The 15,071-nt window shown below is 43.7% G+C and overlaps 1 protein-coding gene across 1 annotated transcript; it reads right to left on the bottom strand.

Annotated features, from left to right (window-relative positions):
• Positions 1-5,824: 5,824 nt before the first annotated feature.
• On the bottom strand, positions 5,825-12,225 carry LOC115096547 (polyubiquitin-A-like). Its single transcript, XM_029611311.1, is given in 3 exon segments — positions 5,825-5,935; positions 5,937-8,579; positions 12,144-12,225. Coding segments are annotated over 2 exon segments (2,715 nt in total). The 5' UTR covers positions 8,574-8,579; positions 12,144-12,225; the 3' UTR covers positions 5,825-5,857.
• Between the last annotated feature and the right edge of the window lie 2,846 nt (positions 12,226-15,071).

Below are 15,071 nucleotides of genomic sequence, written 5' to 3'. Positions count from 1 at the left end.
CATGTCACCCAAAAGTCAGGCTTTCATAACCTTGATTGAAGACAAAGTATAATGCAAATTATATCAGAGCATGGGAGAGACCTGCGAGGAAAGGAGAGCTCTCAGGGGCAGGGGGGAGGTGGGAGGAGTCTCCTTTCAGTTCTGATAGGCCCTTACACTAGTGAGGTAATAAAATAAAGAGCAGGGATCCAATCATTAGGAACCTATTCCGATGGGGGGGGGGGGGGGAACCCCTTCTGTTTATCCATAAGAATCCTAATTTGCCAGAGACTGTGAGATTATTGTCAGGGAAGGCCCGGGGATACATTTGGATTAGGGTGGAATCCTTATTACCAATGAGTATTTTAAATCCTGCATGCGGCGATCCCTTTACTAATTCAGTTCAGCTTGATGGCCGTCCAGGTTGCTGTTTCTCAGTTTGTAGAAGGGCTGTTTCTGGATCAGCTCATCCCGCTTACATTCACATCCAGGTCTTAGCCTCAGCCATGTAAAGGGGCAGGCTGAGCCATGGCCCCTTTACATACCAGGAGCTGGAGATCTTACTAAGCAGTGGGGAACTCTTTCCTCATCCCTCAAGCTCTTTATCTTCTGTCTGTGTAGTGCAGCTCTAGTAACAGTCCTGTACAGTCTTGCTGAGGTCCAGACATTTTTGCCATATTTTACAGGACTCGACAAACAACTACCACAGTCCATAAGCAGCAGAGGTGGCTGTTAATAATGAGATTTCTGAACTGGTTCATACACTTAACCCCCATGCAACTTAATTCCACCGCTCTCACTGCAGAGTTATCCACCCCCCCCCCCCCCCCCATTACTGCAGTCAGAGGCCCTTGGTAGTCACATGGGAAAATTACGTTTGAGAATCCAGTCCAGGTTAAGGATCCTGCTCTGCTGTATAAGGAGCAGGATCCTCTGTGCATGCATCATTAGGGGAAAAAAAACCAAAAAACAGGTACCACATTTCCAACTACTTCAGCTCTCAGCAGAGAATTCCCTCAGGGGTGAGACTGTCACCTACTGGAGCATGGCCAGCACCCTCCTGGCTAGACCATTATCGCCTTCTGCACAAGGTGACTGGTAACATGCCAGTTTAACCAGTAATGGAGGGTTGACCAGGAGAGGGGGGTTGCACTGTGGAATTAGTCAGTAGCTTAATGACTGCAGGTCACCGCAGATCAGCAGAACCGGACCCTAGTTTTCCTCTGTATTCATCTATCAGCTTGCGGTTCTGCCTCTGTTGAACTGGATTGACAAGTCCGGTGCAGGTCATGGTGTAATACCAGAGCTGGCTTAGCCTTGTCGTCGATGACCCAGAGTCACCTGGTAATCTCTAGTTTAAAAAGTACAAGTTCCCTAGGGAGGTTGGCAGCTGGTTAAGCAACATGCGTACTGAAGGGTGGGAATGATTGGGGGCATTGGTGGACTTATGGTGGTTAGAGCAGCAGGTTATGAACCAGGGAAACCAGTGGGGAAGTCACTTCACTCTCCATTGCCTCAGGTCAAAACTTAGACTGTGAGCCCTCTGGGGACGGGGAAATGCCTCCAGTACCAGAATGTAATCCGCTTTCAAGTGCTGAAAAGCAGAAGATGAATAAATAAATAGATAATTTGTGAATAACCCAGGGGAAGGGGGTCTATGGGATAGAGGTGGTTCTAAATAATCAGCAGGGAGTAGGGGGTTTTAGGTTTGTGGTGATTCTGAATTATTAGGGATGGGGGGGGGGGCAGAGGTGCTGGTCAGTGGGTTCATAGTGGATGTGCATAATCAGTGGGAACATTTTTCAGGTTCATGGTGGTTGTGAATTATCGGGGTGGGGCGTGTTGTGACAGATTAGCTTCATGGCCAGCTCTGACTGTGAATATAAATGGCAGTTGTGCTGCTGCCGATGGCCTCTCTCTCTGTAATGCTTTGCTCCTGCCGATGCCTTGGTCAAGTCTTCCTTCTCCTTTCTATTAGCAGAAACTGGGGAACTATACAAGCAAGAGAGATGTCTCTGTCCTTATTAAACAGGATCCAGCATAAAAAATAACCTGTAGTTAGCACACAGATCTGCTCGCTGGAAGTCTGTGAATTTAGCTAATTTCACAATCAGCAAATCCCCTTCACAGAATAAAAGTGAGCTGCCCCAGGGGGAGGCAGTGGGCTGGCAGTGGGGGCCGGAGTGGGTTAAGGGAAGCACTTCTTTACATGAGTTCTGTTCCCTTGGACTAGTGCTGATAAAATAAGCTGGTGGTCATTTTACTCAGTGTTAGGAGGGAATTGCTGTGTTATCAGACTGAAGCCTCCAAGTGCTATTAATATTACTAACTATACCATCATATCTGCAGTGGCTGCTACTGGCAGGGAGTCCAGGCTCTGAGAAAAAAGTGTGACTGTGGCTCTTTTTCCCACTACAGAGCCCATACTGCCAAAAGTTACATTAGAAAGTACTTAGTTTGGCAAGGCCAGCTACACCCTGGAGACTGGCCTTGGAATTTGATTTAAATGAGTATTAGGGAAATGAGTTACCTGGAATCAACCAAATTCCCATGGGATGTTTGCCCACACTACCAAATCTGCAGACAACTTGTCACAATCAGGAAACCTAATCCTGGGATAGCGAGAGGTGCTGCAGGGCAGGAATAAGGTGCATTGGCAGAGCTCTGTGTGGGTTTTCTTTTTTTTTGGGGGGGGGGGGTCTCAGTGTTGGAATAGCAGGAGGAGCTGCATTAGCGGAGGGGAGGCAGTACTGGAATAGCAGAAGGAGCTGCAGAGCAAGACTGAGGAGCACTGGCAGAGCTGTGTGTGTGTGTGGGGGGGGGGGGGGGGTCTCAGTGCTGGAATAGAGAAGGAGCTGCAGAGCAAGACTGAGGAGCACTGGCAGAGCTGTGTGTGTGTGTGTATTGGGGGGGGGGGGGGTGACTCAGTTCTTTCAGCACTCTGGGATGCATACCATCTGGTCCAAGTGATTTGTTACTCTTTAGTTTGTCAATTTGCAGCACGAACAAATTGAAGTTCTTGATGCTACGAAAACAAATGACATCCTGTACAAGGTGTATCCCTGACACAGAACTCACTCTAAACATAACGTTATATCGGGTTGTTGCTTGAAGTTCCTGTGGTGGAATGAATCACTGCTCCTTTTACACAAGTGAAAAAGGAAGCTCTTGAGGGAATTGATTTTATTTACTCAATTAATTTTATTTGCAAAAGAAATTCTAAAAAAAAATACTCAAAGCAATGATTACACATGACCTGGTTTATGCATATGAACAATTACTTCTGCACTGACAGGTGCTATGATGATCTTTAACATTGCATCGTCGATGTCCGATATAGGAAATACCCAAGAATAATATTAATAGTTTGATGGATGCTTTTTTTTTCCTTGTATAACATACTTTGTGTACTTTGTCTAGCGACTCTATTTTTTGGTAATGGGTAGATCTCTTACATCTTCCTCAGTGAATATTGAAGCAAAGAATTCATTTAGTCTCTCTGCTATGGCTTTGTCATCTCTAAGTGCCCCTTTTACACCCTTGATCATCTAATGGTCCAAATGACTCCCTCACAGGCTTTTTACTTCAAATGTACCTGAAAAAATTTTTTAGTTTTTGCTTCTATGGCAAACTTCTTTTCAAATTCTCTCTTTGTCTTCCTTATCAATGCTTTGCATATGACTTGCCAGTGCTTATGCTGTTTCATCCATCCTACCATTGAGATATAATTTGTACTCTGGTATCAGTGTCCCATTGGCTATCCTCCTTCCACCAAGTCTCTGAGAAGCCAATTATATCTACCGCTTCATCCAGTGCTATACACTGGGTTTTTGTTTGTATTACAACCTGCTAATACTGACAGGGGAACTTTGGAATCTTTCTGCACTTTACTTAAAGACACGTGGTCCACTTTGGCATTTATTGCAACCTCTCTACTGGGATGCCTTATTTTCCCTGTTCTCTTAGTATCCTTCAAAGATACATCATTCTGAACCATGCGCTTCTGAGCAAATGTTGGCTTTCCACCATCATCTAGTTTAAAAGCTGTGCTAACTCCTATTTAAAGGTTAATGCCAGCAGCCTGGTTTCACTCTGGTTACCCCCCCCCCCCCCTTTCCCCAAAATGAAGCCCAGTTCATAACAAATTTAAAACCCGCTTCCCTGCACCATTGTCTCATCCATGCATTGAGACTCCAGAGCTCTGCCTGCCTCTGGGGTCCTGCACTTGGGACAAGGAGCATTTCAGAGAATGCTACCCTGGAGGCTCTGGATTTCAGCTTTCTACCTAAAACCCTAAATTTGGCTTCCAGAACCTCCCTCCTGCACTTTCCTATGTCATTGGTTCCCACATGTACAAGACAGCCGGCTCCTCCCCAGCACTATCTAAAATCCTATCTATGTGATGCATGAGGTCTGCCACCTTCGCACCAGGCAGGCAAGATACCATGCGATCCTCATGTCCACCAGCCACCCAGCTATCTACATTCCTAATAATCGAATCACCAACTATAATTGCCTTCCTAACCCTTCCCTCCTGGGCACGTGCCCCTGGAGGCCTATTCTCAGTGCGAGAGGATCCTACATTACCTTGAGGGCAGGTCCTAGCTACAGGATTGCTTCCTGCCTCAGCAAGCTGATGCTCTCCTTCCAGGTGACCTTTCTCCTCCAAGGCGGCACTTACTTCTTCATTCCTGGCAGCTATTCCTTTGGCCTAGTGCTAGAAAATTAATCAAGGAATCTAAGAGTTGGAAATTAAACTAATAAAGTCCCCAGTGGAAAAATGAGGCTGGAGTATGCGCAGCCACCATTTGACACGTAAAGCATTTTCAATCTGCGAAGACTTTGTAAGCATCCTCTGTTTCATTTCTGTGGCTTTCCTAGACAAACATGTTCCTAGTGGTCAGGATCTAGACTGGACATCATCATCCTAAACCAAGAATGGGAACAAGCTTTCTGGATTTCCAGAACTTTCCCAGCATAGCCCAGCCCCTTCTCAGAAGAATTTGGATGGCAGTTCTGATAAGGTTCCCTTCTGGACGGCAGACTTTAGGCCACATCTGGCACTATGAAATCAGTGAATGCAATTTCTGCTTATGTAAGAGCATGGTTTCTTGTTTGCTATATAAATAAACCTTTTGCCAAATAGTTACTTGTTTAAAGAGCACAATCTTTATTTAACCATATAGAAGAATTGCTAAAGCATGCCTGAAAGCTTCACAATGGAGGCCCAATGAATACACAATACAATTCAGTGTAAAAACAAATCAGAGAACATTACAAGTATGATTTTAACACAGATACTACATAAGGTGACAATAGGCTCTATCTTCCAGTCAGAAAGGAACAGTGCAAACTGGTAGTGCCACTTCTCTCTTTAGAACATGTCCTAGATGTTCCATACACCCAGAGCTCATCAGAGATAGCTTACCTTCCCACTGAATTATGAGACATCTAATTTGTTTTATCAGAAAACCTCTGAGATGCAGAACAAGATAAAGGGCAGATTCTTTCTGGACATTGTAGACAGAAAGTGTGTATCCATCTTCCAGTTGTTTGCTGGCAAAGATCAATCAGTGCTGGTTGGGCAGGATATCTTTTTATCTTGATTTTCCATATTTACATTCTCAATGGTACTCCATAGCTCTGCCTGTAAGGTGATGGTCTTCTCAGTTTCTTCACAAAGCTCTGTCTTCCTCAGGAAGGTACAGAACAGAGTGGCGCATGAATTGTTTCTAGACTTTGTATTTCAAAAGTGTGCAATGATTTTCCAGTTGTTTGCCAAACAAAAATTGACCGGCACTGGGTTCTACTTCTAAGAAAATGATTTTGCATATTAAAATTTATGCAAAGATCTGCATGCCACCTCTGAGACGCAGCACTAAATGTAGAGTGGATTCTTTCTGGATGTTGTAGTCGGAAAGGGTGCGACCATCTTCCAGTTGTTTGCCAGCAAAGATCAACCTCTGCTGGTCAGGTGGAATGCCCTCTTTGTCCTGGATTTTGCATTTCACATTCTCAATGGTGTCACTGGGTTCTACTTCCAGAGTGATGGTCTTGCCCGTCAGGGTCTTCACAAAGATCTGCATTCCACCTCTGAGACGCAGCACCAGATGCAGAGTGGATTCCTTCTGGATGTTGTAGTCAGAAAGGGTGCGGCCATCTTCCAGCTGTTTGCCAGCAAAGATCAACCTCTGCTGGTCAGGTGGAATGCCCTCTTTGTCCTGGATTTTGCATTTCACATTCTCAATGGTGTCACTGCACTCTACTTCCAATGTGATGGTCTTGCCAGTCAGGGTTTTCACAAAGATCTGCATGCCACCTCTGAGACGCAGCACCAAATGTAGAGTGGATTCTTTCTGGATGTTGTAGTCAGAAAGGGTGCGACCATCTTCCAGTTGTTTGCCAGCAAAGATCAACCTCTGCTGGTCAGGTGGAATGCCCTCTTTGTCCTGGATTTTGCATTTCACATTCTCAATGGTGTCACTGCACTCTACTTCCAGTGTGATGGTCTTGCCAGTCAGGGTCTTCACAAAGATCTGCATGCCACCTCTGAGACGCAGCACCAAATGTAGAGTGGATTCTTTCTGGATGTTGTAGTCGGAAAGGGTGCGACCATCTTCCAGTTGTTTGCCAGCAAAGATCAACCTCTGCTGGTCAGGTGGAATGCCCTCTTTGTCCTGGATTTTGCATTTCACATTCTCAATGGTGTCACTGCACTCTACTTCCAGTGTGATGGTCTTGCCAGTCAGGGTCTTCACAAAGATCTGCATGCCTCCCCTGAGCCGCAGCACCAGATGCAAAGTGGATTCCTTCTGGATGTTGTAGTCTGAAAGGGTGCGACCATCTTCCAGCTGTTTGCCAGCAAAGATCAACCTCTGCTGGTCAGGTGGAATGCCCTCTTTGTCCTGGATTTTGCATTTCACATTCTCAATGGTGTCACTGCACTCTACTTCCAATGTGATGGTCTTGCCAGTCAGGGTTTTCACAAAGATCTGCATGCCACCTCTGAGACGCAGCACTAAATGTAGAGTGGATTCTTTCTGGATGTTGTAGTCGGAAAGGGTGCGACCATCTTCCAGTTGTTTGCCAGCAAAGATCAACCTCTGCTGGTCAGGTGGAATGCCCTCTTTGTCCTGGATTTTGCATTTCACATTCTCAATGGTGTCACTGGGTTCTACTTCCAGAGTGATGGTCTTGCCCGTCAGGGTCTTCACAAAGATCTGCATTCCACCTCTGAGACGCAGCACCAGATGCAGAGTGGATTCCTTCTGGATGTTGTAGTCAGAAAGGGTGCGGCCATCTTCCAGCTGTTTGCCAGCAAAGATCAACCTCTGCTGGTCAGGTGGAATGCCCTCTTTGTCCTGGATTTTGCATTTCACATTCTCAATGGTGTCACTGCACTCTACTTCCAATGTGATGGTCTTGCCAGTCAGGGTCTTCACAAAGATCTGCATTCCACCTCTGAGACGCAGCACCAGATGTAGAGTGGATTCTTTCTGGATGTTGTAGTCGGAAAGGGTGCGACCATCTTCCAGTTGTTTGCCAGCAAAGATCAACCTCTGCTGGTCAGGTGGAATGCCCTCTTTGTCCTGGATTTTGCATTTCACATTCTCAATGGTGTCACTGCACTCTACTTCCAGTGTGATGGTCTTGCCAGTCAGGGTCTTCACAAAGATCTGCATGCCTCCCCTGAGCCGCAGCACCAGATGCAAAGTGGATTCCTTCTGGATGTTGTAGTCTGAAAGGGTGCGACCATCTTCCAGCTGTTTGCCAGCAAAGATCAACCTCTGCTGGTCAGGTGGAATGCCCTCTTTGTCCTGGATTTTGCATTTCACATTCTCAATGGTGTCACTGGGTTCTACTTCCAGTGTGATGGTCTTGCCCGTAAGGGTCTTCACAAAGATCTGCATTCCACCTCTGAGACGCAGCACCAGATGCAGAGTGGATTCCTTCTGGATGTTGTAATCAGAAAGGGTGCGGCCATCTTCCAGCTGTTTGCCAGCAAAGATCAACCTCTGCTGGTCAGGTGGAATGCCCTCTTTGTCCTGGATTTTGCATTTCACATTCTCAATGGTGTCACTGCACTCTACTTCTAGTGTGATGGTCTTGCCAGTCAGGGTCTTCACAAAGATCTGCATGCCTCCCCTGAGCCGCAGCACCAGATGCAAAGTGGATTCTTTTTGGATGTTGTAGTCTGAAAGGGTGCGACCATCTTCCAGCTGTTTGCCCGCAAAGATCAACCTCTGCTGGTCAGGTGGAATGCCCTCTTTGTCCTGGATTTTGCATTTCACATTCTCAATGGTGTCACTGGGTTCTACTTCCAGTGTGATGGTCTTGCCAGTCAGGGTTTTCACAAAGATCTGCATGCCACCTCTGAGACGCAGCACCAGATGCAAAGTGGATTCTTTCTGGATGTTGTAGTCTGAAAGGGTGCGGCCATCTTCCAGCTGTTTGCCAGCAAAGATCAACCTCTGCTGGTCAGGTGGAATGCCCTCTTTGTCCTGGATTTTGCATTTCACAGTCTCAATGGTGTCACTGCACTCTACTTCCAATGTGATGGTCTTGCCAGTCAGGGTTTTCACAAAGATCTGCATTTTAATCTTTCAAGAATAAAACAAAATTAGTACAAAGAGCCACTTTGCCCCCCCAAACAAAAAAAAATTCTTGATCATGTGCTTTCACTTTGTAAATTCTCCAAACAGGAAACAAATAATTCATTGTCCATAACCCAGCACTCTTCCCCTGCCCTCCCCAAATACTCCACAGAGACTTGTCTTAGCCTGTAGAAGGTGAGCAGGGTGGGGCACCTTTGCTGCTTTATGGACAAGAACCATTCCCTATTCTGCATTAATTTACTGCAAAAACTAGGGAGCCTTTTCAGAGATAGACAATTTTTACAGTGCTGTTAATTTACTGCAGTTCCATCTCATCATGCTTTTTGGCCAGCTGGCAATTTAACTCCCATTTAAATGTATTCCCTTCTTAACTTCCTGTAATATCCCATTTCTTTCTTTCTTTCATTAAATTTCTTAATTGCTCATTTAGAATGCTGGGGGATGTATATCAAAACCATAAATAGCAGCTATAGAAAAATCATAAAAACATACACAAGTAAAACACATAAAATAAGCAGATAAACAAAATATCAGTGTGCATTCTAAAAACCCACCCTGAGATAACTCAAAAACAAAAATCATGATCAGAAAAAAAGTCTTCTTGGATAAGTAACCTTTCAAAAAACATCTCAAGCGATGATAATCATCCTCAAGTCATAATTCTTTAGGAAAAGAATTCCCTAATGCGGGAGCCACACAACCAAAGGCACTTTTCCTTGTTTTAACTAACCTGTATTCTTTAAAGGGAGGAAAATACAGCATTGACGTTTATCACTAGAATCCAAGCATCATACAAGTTCATATTTTCTTATCCTCTCCATCACTTATCGGGGACTAGAACCATGAATTACATTAAACGTCAAGCAAATAATCTTAGAAAGTGACCTAAAAACTACTGCCAGCCAATGAAGAAGTGCCAGAACCGAATACATATGATCCAGTAAAGATGGACCAGTTAAAATGCGAGCAGAGGCTTTATGGACCATTTGTGAACTAAACAATCATTTTAAAGGAAGACTTGTAAAAAAGTGAATTACAATAATCCATTAATGAAAATTCTGCTAACTGCATCACCATCTTAAGGTGAGTTTCAGATAAGAAAGGCTTCAACGAATGAATCAATTTTAACTTAAACAGATGCACTGGCACAGAAAAGGAACATGAGGCTCAAAGGATAGAGTGAGCCTAGAATAACAGCAAGATTTCACTTGCATCTTAGGAGAAAGGGATAATCCTCTAAAAAACTTATTCCCACTTAACTTGAACTCAGAATTCATGATCCAAATCATCTCAGTTTTTTGAGCATTTAATATTAATTTATTCATTTTCATAGGCGAAACTGCAGCCAGGCATCCATGTACTTTAATAAAATCAGCCAGACAGTGATCCACAGTGCAATTTCTAAAACTGGATGATATAAACATTAAATAAAATGGGTGATAAAATAACCCTCTGAGGGATTCCACAATTCTCCAGCCCAAACCACTGAATGATTCGATAAAAAAAAAAAGCTTAAACCATGAAGCAGCTCTGCCTTGGAAACTGATGCTCATGGTCAATGGTGCTGAAAGCAGCTGTGAGATCTAACAGGATCAACAGTGAGGGATTTAACCTATATCAAGACTCAAACGTAAATCATCCACCAGTGTAAGAAAAGCAGTTTCACTATTAAACCCGACTTGAAAGCTAGATTGGTAAGGATCTAAGCAGTTAAATCTCCACGAATTTTGAGAGGAAAGAGAGATTTGTCCCAGGCCTGTAGCTATTTATCTTATTTGGATCCAGAATGGATTTTTTATGCAGACTTAGATATAGTAGGGAAGGAAATTTCTGTACCAGAAGCATCAATAATAGCAATCAATAAATCTCGGAGTGATCCTCTTGCCTACTTAACTAGGGAAGAGGGACACAAGTTCAAAGACAGAAAGAATGGAGTAGAATAAGAACTTCTGATTGCTCCAAAGACTCAGATTCTTCTATTAAAACAAGAGAAGGGCTCAGTGGCTTAGAGAATGAGGCTGATGAAGTTGGGCCATTCTCTAAGCAAATCGTATGAACTTTCTCCATAAAAAGTGACGAAAAAGCCTCACCCGTCAAATGACAGTATTATTTATTTATTTATTTATTTATTTATTTAAATGGTTTTATATACCGACAACCGTTTGCACATTGTGTCGGTTTACATGTAACTTACAACCAATGTATATATAGGCATTGTCTTTACATAGAACAGTAAACAGTAGAACGCAGTAACAGAGCAACAACTAGATAAATAAGAAATAAGTATGACATGGGCTGCAGTTGAGAGGAGGAGAAAACCAACCCATGAGAATTAGTAAGCTTGGCCCAGTCTTGGCCTGATGAAATGAACATCTGGCTTCCAGAATGGATGCTTTATTAGCTCTCTCCTTAGCTAATCAGCAGCTTTGTCTGAGCCTGTGATTTTTGCCCAACTCTTTCTGGTTGCCTATATTTACAGTTAATTTATCTGTGTTAATGCAGCACATCAAGAACTAAAGTGCCCTGGAATGAAAATCTGAAAGTCCGGACTCCTGATAATGTGGAGTTGTAAGGCTGAAGTAAATCCCCGACCCATAGGAGTGAAGGACCAAGGGTGACTTATGGAAATGGCTTCACAGTGTTAAAGGGATGCAGCAGCTCCTCTATGAGGAAAGGCTAAAGAGGTTAGGGCTTGGAGAAGAGATGGCTGAGGCAGGGTATGTTAGAGGTCTGTAAAATCATGACAGGACTAGAATGGGTAAATGTGAATCGGTTATTTACTCTTTCAGAAAATAGAAGGACTAGGGGCACTCCATGAAGTTAGCAAGTAGCACATTTAAAACAAATCAGAAAAAAGTCTTTTTCACTCAACACATAATTAAGCTCTGGAATTCGTTGTCAGGAAGATGTGGTTAGGGCAGTTAATATAGTTGGGTTTAAAAAAGGTTTGGAGAAGTTCCTGGAGAAGTCCACAAACTGCTTTTAATCAAGTTTACTTAGGGAATAGACACTACCATTACTGGCATCAGTAGCATGGGATCTATTTAATGTTTGGGTACTTGCCAGGTACATATAACTTGGATTGGTCACTGTTGGAAACAGGATGCTGGGCTTGATGGACCCTCGGTCTGACCCAGTATGGCAACTTCTTATGTTCTTAAGCATCTCCTCATATTTTATGACTTCTGTGTCTTGTCTTTATAATGTTCCAAACTCTACAAGAAGGGTAAGACCACTGGAATGTACTTGAATCCCAATTCTGTTTCCCTGTGAGCCAAGTCTCTGGCTCCGACCTTCACCGCTGATCTGCAATATCTGAAAATTCCTGAGTGCCGTAAGGCTGCTCTTGTCAAACGCCAACAAGATACCGAGCTATCACAAGAAGAATAAACACTGTCTATAGCGATCATAGCGAAAGAAGGATTAAAAAAAAAGAAGCCTCTAGAAAGTGGTGATCTGGGGGCAGCTGTCCATGGTATGGTGCCATTTGCGCTGCATTTTGTGACTAGTTGGGAAGCTTTAGGTCAGATGACAGAACACAGATCTTACCTTGCCTTTCTGTTTTGGGCACTACACCTTCCCTCTTTGCTTCTCTCCTGGCTGTACCAGCTGCCTAGCTCTCCGGTGAGCCCCTATATATATACTGTACTACTAGGAAGCAGCGACTCTGCGAGACACAGACTCCAGAAATCCCACACCCTGTTCCTAACACTGTAATTATCTCACTTGCCAAATCTTGCCAATTCTAGAAGGTATAATTATAGTAATTACTTCAGTTATCTTAATTACACAAGCCTGCTGCAGATGTCTCCCTCTCAACCAGTTTTTCGGGATAACTCTGTGAGCACAAACACCAGAGTCCCTTTAAATGCCAAAGCTGATCCAGGCTCAGGGCTTCCTCCAGTATTCCCAATCTTATTGCTAATTACTGAGGACATGTAGATGTCATCAAGTGAGGATTAAGAGCTCAGCAAAGAATTTGCTTTCTCATCCCTCTTAGCTTATTTGGCCTGCTCTAGAAATATAAACTATGTTTAAATCATTTTTTCTCTTCTGTTAATCTTCTCCTGCAAGGCCTCTGGTTCTCATCAGAGAGTAATCACACATATTACATGGTCTCAAGAGACTCACAGAGCTGTCAGGCCATTTTGACCTAAATATACTTCCTGTAGCGCTAGGAATATTGATGTATTTATTTATTTTTATTTTAAAATTTTTCTATACCGTCGTTTAGTAATACACCATCACAACAGTTTACATTTTGGCACGAAATAGGTTTGGTTAGGTTTCTAAGTTATCCATGGTGTGCCAATATTTTACGGTTACAAAGTTCAGTAATATACTCTAAATGTACTCTTAAAACTTAAAAGTATTGGGGAGAAGTAAACTATTGGGATATATTATTTAGTGTGTTCTTGTGTTTTGTTTTAAATAGGTAGTCAGAAAGTCAGGCTTCAAACAGAAGTTTGTGTGTTTGTATTCCCAACCCTCCTACCCCTCTCCCACCCACCCTAGCCCATCCTTTAATTTATAGGCAAATGTCACTTTCACACTTAAAAAAAAAAAAAAAAGCCTTTTAACTTAAACTCAGAAATTCCCCACACCTTATCGAGAGTTTGATCATTCCCTTGTATGTCACTACCAGATATACAGTGAATACACTAATACATTTAAAGGACCCTAAATGTATGCAATCCTACACCCATAGCGACCTAAAACTTAACTAGGAACTGAACACATTTAAGATGAAGGCAGCAGTCCAGCAGCAAGAGGGGGGCCTCCCAGTCTTTTGCATCGAGTGTCACATGTATGATTTTTTACCCGCCGGTGAGAAATTGTAAGTGTGCATCCGATACAAAGAGCTCCAGAGACCGATCTCTGGAGGCTAGAGTGGCAGACCTGGAGGAGCTGAGACAGACAGAGAGGTATATAGATGAGATCTTCAGGGACACAGTAGCCAAGTCCCAACTCCAGTCTGGCACCCCTGGGGCTGCCTTGGAGGAAGTGATCGGAGAGCATCAACCTGGTGCAGCAGGAAATGATCCTGCATCAAGGACCTGTTCTCCAGGTGGTGTATTATCCTCTTGCACCGAGAATGTGTTTCCCAGGGCTTCTGCCAAGGAGCTAAGGGTTAGGTCGGCCATCATAGTTGGTAATTTGATTATTAGGAATGTAGACAGCTGGGTGGCTGGTGGGCATGAGGATCACCTGGTAACATGCCTACCTGGTGCGAAGGTGGCAGACCTCATGCGTCACCTAGATAGGATTTCAGACAGTGCTGGGGAGGAGCTGGCTGTCATGGTACATGTGGGCACCAACGACATGGGAAAATGTGGGAGGTAGGTTCTGGAAGCCAAATTTAGGCTCTTAGCTAAAAATCTGAAATCCAGATGCTCCAGGGTAGCATTCTCTGAAATGCTCCCTGTTCCACGCGCAGGTCCCCAGAAGCAGGCAAAGCTCCAGAGTTTCAATGCGTGGATGAGACGATGGTGCAAGGAACAGGAATTGAGTTTTGTAAGGAACTGGGGAACCTTTTGGGGAAGAAGGAGTCTTTTCTGAAGGGATAGGCTCCACCTTAAGCAGGGTGGAATCAGACTGCTGGCACTAACCTTTAAAAAGGAGATAGAGCAGCTTTTAAACTAGTACAAAGGGGAAAGCCGACAGTAGCTCAGCAGCGCATGGTTCGGAGGGAGGAATCTTCAAAGGATACTAATGATGCATTAGAGTTAGGGCATCCCAACAGAGAGGTTCCATTAACAAGAAAACATAAGAATATAAGAACATGCCATACTGGGTCAGACCAAGGGTCCATCAAGCCCAGCATCCTGTTTCCAACAGTGGCCAATCCAGGCCATAAGAACCTGGCAAGTACCCAAAAACTAAGTCTATTCCATGTTACCATTGCTAATGGCAGTGGCTATTCTCTAAGTGAACTTAATAGCAGGTAATGGACTTCTCCTCCAAGAACTTATCCAATCCTTTTTTTAAACACAGCTACACTAACTGCACTAACCACATCCTCTGGCAACAAATTCCAGAGTTTATTGTGCGTTGAGTGAAAAAGAACTTTCTCCGAATAGTTTTAAATGTGCCACATGCTAACTTCATGGAGTGCTCCCTAGTCTTTCTATTATCCGAAAGAGTAAATAACCGATTCACATTTACCCGTTCTAGACCTCTCATGATTTTAAACACCTCTATCATATCCCCCCTCAGCCATCTCTTCTCCAAGCTAAAAAGTCCTAACCTCTTTAGTCTTTCTTCATAGGTGAGATGTTCCATTCCCTTTATCATTTTGGTTGCCCTTCTCTGTACCTTCTCCATTGCAACTATATCTTTTTTGAGATGCGGCAACCAAAATTGTACACAGTATTCAAGGTGCGGTCTCACCATGGAGCGATACAGAGGCATTATGACATTTTCCGTTTTATTCACCATTCCCGTTCTAATAATTCCCAACATTCTATTTGCTTGTTT

This window comes from Rhinatrema bivittatum, chromosome 8, assembly GCF_901001135.1.
Source record: "Rhinatrema bivittatum chromosome 8, aRhiBiv1.1, whole genome shotgun sequence".
In the NCBI taxonomy this organism is placed as follows: Eukaryota; Metazoa; Chordata; class Amphibia; order Gymnophiona; family Rhinatrematidae; genus Rhinatrema; species Rhinatrema bivittatum.
This window is presented reverse-complemented; position numbering and strand designations above follow the sequence as displayed.